The sequence below is a fragment of the Hipposideros armiger genome, unplaced genomic scaffold (genome assembly GCF_001890085.2).
Source record: "Hipposideros armiger isolate ML-2016 unplaced genomic scaffold, ASM189008v1 scaffold_0, whole genome shotgun sequence".
Taxonomy (NCBI): domain Eukaryota; kingdom Metazoa; phylum Chordata; class Mammalia; order Chiroptera; family Hipposideridae; genus Hipposideros; species Hipposideros armiger.
Window position 1 is genome coordinate 11,076,094 of NW_017731350.1, and position 3,828 is coordinate 11,079,921.

The 3,828-nt window shown below is 49.7% G+C and overlaps 1 protein-coding gene across 1 annotated transcript in view; it reads right to left on the minus strand.

The window, feature by feature from the left end:
- Positions 1–94: 94 nt before the first annotated feature.
- MYCN (MYCN proto-oncogene, bHLH transcription factor) overlaps positions 95–3,828 on the minus strand; it is a 4,296-nt gene continuing 562 nt past the window's right edge. Inside the window, exons 2-3 of the mRNA XM_019656135.1 lie at positions 3,551–3,828; positions 95–1,402 (exon numbers count right to left, since the gene is read on the minus strand). The exon at positions 3,551–3,828 is cut by the window's right edge and continues 30 nt beyond it. Of these exons, the coding sequence (XP_019511680.1) occupies positions 801–1,402; positions 3,551–3,828 (880 nt within the window). The 3' untranslated portion in view covers positions 95–800. The remainder of the gene's footprint in view (positions 1,403–3,550) is intronic.

Sequence of the window (3,828 nt, forward strand, 5' to 3'; positions counted from 1 at the left end):
TATATATATATATATATATATATATATATATATATATACACATATATATATATATACATATATATATAGTAAATTTCTTTACAAAAGTTTCTTAGTTCAAAAAGTGATAAAGTAATATCTACTCAAAACTTTCACAACTCATTTTCATACGAAAATATAAGTATCAAATTTAGTTATGTATCAGCGTCATACTAAAGTATACAGGCAGTGTAAGAATTAGTACAGTACATAACAGAGATTATCAATATATTTGTATACAAAACATGCTCCTCAAACATTGAGGTATTACAGTACTTAGGCATGAACTTCCCAGTCTAATACTGGCCACAAAAGCCACCTCTCATTACCCAGGACGTATATAAAAGGCGGGTGTGTGTCAGTGGTATTTACAGAAATGTTCCCCAGGGGTATTAATTAAATGGCAAACCCCTTATGTGGCATCTGCTGGAACTTAAAGCACCATTGTAAAAAGGAAGGACTTTCTGTTGTTTGGAAACTTGCAACAAACAAGGTGACTTCAACAGCCCCAGAGGCTCCCAACTGTCACGAACTTCAACCGCGTCTTGGAGGTGACTTGGAGGGAACTTCAAGGGCCACCCAGCATCCCATCATGCAGGCCCTCTCCCGAGGTCCTGGGCAGAACAAACCCCACATGTCCTGCTCCCCACCCAGATCCAAACTCGACGGGGGACCGATTTGAAAGTAAACCAACATTCTTAATGTCAACACAATGTTTGTTTAAAAAAAAAAAAAAATCAAAATGTGCAAAGTGGCAGTGACTGTCCAGTTTCGAGAAACGTTTAAGTCCGAGCGTGTTCGATTTTCTTTAGCAACTGCTGCTGCCTTGCCTGCAACTGCTCCTTCTCCAGCAAAAGCTGGTGCTCCTCAGCCTGCAGGGAGTGGACGTACTCGGTGGCCTTTTTCAAAATGACCACCTTGGCAGCCTTCTCGTTCTTCACCAGCTCTGGCACATGGTCCCTGAGCGTGAGAAAGCTGGACCTCAGGTCATTGCGGCGCTGGCGCTCCAGGATATTGTGGTTCCGGCGGCGCTCGCTGTCCTCTGAGTCAGAGTTGCGGGGGCTCAAGCTCTTAGCCTTTGGGGGGATGACACTCTTGAGGGGACGTGGGGACGCTTCACTCTTAATCTTCTTCTGGGGCGGCGCGTCCTCACTCTCCACGTAGGGTGACGGGGCAGCATAGTTGTGCTGCTGGTGGATGGGCACACAGCGTTTGAGGATCAGGTCACCTGACGGGGCTTTCCCTGGGCCCAGGGCTGCGCTCTTGGGACGCACAGTGATTGTGAAGGTGGTGACAGCCTTGCTGTTGGAGGACGACCGCCGCTTCTCCACCGTCACCACGTCGATTTCCTCCTCTTCGTCTTCCTCTTCCTCATCGTCATCATCTTTGAGAACAAGATGGGAGTTATTCTCAGGGGTGAGACACACGCGCACACACACACACACACACACACACACACACACACACACAAAACCTTACAGCAAGCCATGGCACATAGTTTGCTATTATTATGAGTCCATCAACATAGCTGTTGGCAGAAATGTATTCTACATCTTTTTAAATTACATATATCTGCAAATACTTTTTTCTTCCCCATACTCCTAGCATTTTCAGCTTCCAAAAAGAACCTGGGCTTTGGGGTCAGACAGAATCTTGGCTCCATCACACACTAGTTGTGTGACCCTTGGGCAAGTGACTTAACCTTTCTAAGCCTCAGTTTGCTCAGCTACTAAATGGGGATAATACCACAGCGTTGGATTAGACAGATAACAAGTAGAGACCTGGGCCTAGTAGGCAGATGCTCAATAAATGATAGCTTTTAACATCATCACTAGTCCACCCTATACACTTATTTATATTTCCATCTCTACACTTAAGAATTGAGGGTCCTCCTTTTAGGAGCCTCATTTAGCGATTTTACACATGGTTGAGTTTGATTTTACGTCCTTAAACTTGAAGAACAATTGAAGCCTTGTTTTGTCTAGCAAAGATCAAATCTTAACTACAAAGTTACAATCCACAGGAGCTCTTAACCCAAATGTGGGAGCACCTCTTCTCCAAGTCACCAATAATAACAGCAACAAAAAGTACGTGTGTCATTATGTGTGCATTTTCCCCTCTTCTCAATTATTGTTTAAAATGCAAGCATGAAAATCAAAACACATCTTCTGCTTGATCTGAAGGGGACCGGAAAGCTGAACAATTGTAGGATTTGTTCTAAAGCCGAAATGTGAGGCTGTTCCAGCCTGTGGGTCCCTTTAAGCCAATGTTTTGGTTTTCTGCCAAGAAGACAGCTGTTGGAAGGAAGTGCTTCCTCACCCGAGAGCTGTCAAGGCACAGACATTAAAGGGACAGACCCGCTTTCAAACTGCAGGCTTATCACCAAGTTTCCTTCCAGGAGCCTCAGCTGAATCCGTCCTCAGCCCTGAAGGAAATTTAGGCTTTTTATCTGCCTGCATTCTGAAAACACTCGTTTTCAAGGTTCAAGGGAGCCCCAGGTCCAAGGACAAGGGCCGTGCAAGTATTTGGCGAGTTCTTCAGAGCCCCAGGCAAAGTCTTCCTTTTAGCCCTACCCTTCAGTTTAAGACAGGCAGAGGCACACAATAGAACTTATCAATGAGTCTTTCCAGGGTGTGTGCATTCTGGTAGGGCTGGCTAAGTGTCCACCCTCCAAGCCCTCACCTTGAAGGACGCTGGATTACAAAATACAACTGGGATCTGAAATTAGTCCTGGAATTCTGGCTAGAACACAAAACTGGACTTCAGTTCACACTGCACAATGTACAGGCAGCCCCTTGAAAATGTACACAGCCGCTGTTGTATACTTGCCACCAGCTGCTGAATGGAGGGAAGGGTGGCCCCACCACCCCCAGCCTTTCAGATCCTTGGCCCGCCTGCTGGCCAGCATATCGCCGCCTGCTGGCCACGTACGCGAGCAAATAGCCCACCCACCCACTGAGTGGGGGAAAGAGTCCCCAGGTTTGAAAAATAAGATAAATTGGCACTAGCCATCTGTGCCATCTCCCTCTAACTTCCTGTGCCCTAAACAGGATTTTGCACAACTCCTCTGTCTTCTCGGGGTGTCTCCCCACCCCTCACCTGGACACCAGTCCGTTCCCGCCACCCCCACCCCCGGGCTAACAGGTTTCTGCCAAAGCCATGCAGCCGTAGACCCCTTAAGCCCCCACACGGCTTTAGCCACTCAACTTTTCCTAATATTATTCCTCGGATTGCACTGCGGAGAGAGACAGGTGGGGGACAGGGCGAGAGCCAGTGGTGGAGTTGGGGGGTCCCAGAGTGGGTGGAAGGAACTTCAGTGAAGGTGAGACTTTGGAAAACACCCTTTTGGCAGCTTTCACTCAACCTCTCCTCCTTACCCCAGGATCGGCTTGTAAAAATCGACCTCTCAGCCACCAGCACGACCTCCAAAACGCTCTCCCCTAAAACCAAACCCATAAACAGTAACAAAAGGAGCGCAGCCCCCTGCACCAGCACCCCAGGAAGGCAGCCGGGACCCTGGCTCGGTCTTTACCTGAGTCGCTCAGGGTGTCCTCTCCCGAGGTGCTGAGGGCTTTGTGGTCACCGCCGCTGGCCGGGCGGCCTCCGGTACGCGAAAGGGCGGCCACCGGGGCGCCAGCTGGGGCTGCGGCGCTCGCTCCGGAGGCGACCGCGGGGCCCGCCGCCGGAGCACCGGCCGGGGCCGCGGGCACCGGCGCGGGCTCGCGCTTGTTCACCGGGAAGGGGAAGACCACCGCGGGATCCACGCACTCGGCAGCCGGGTGCGCGAGCTCCGCCGGCAGGGCGGCCCCG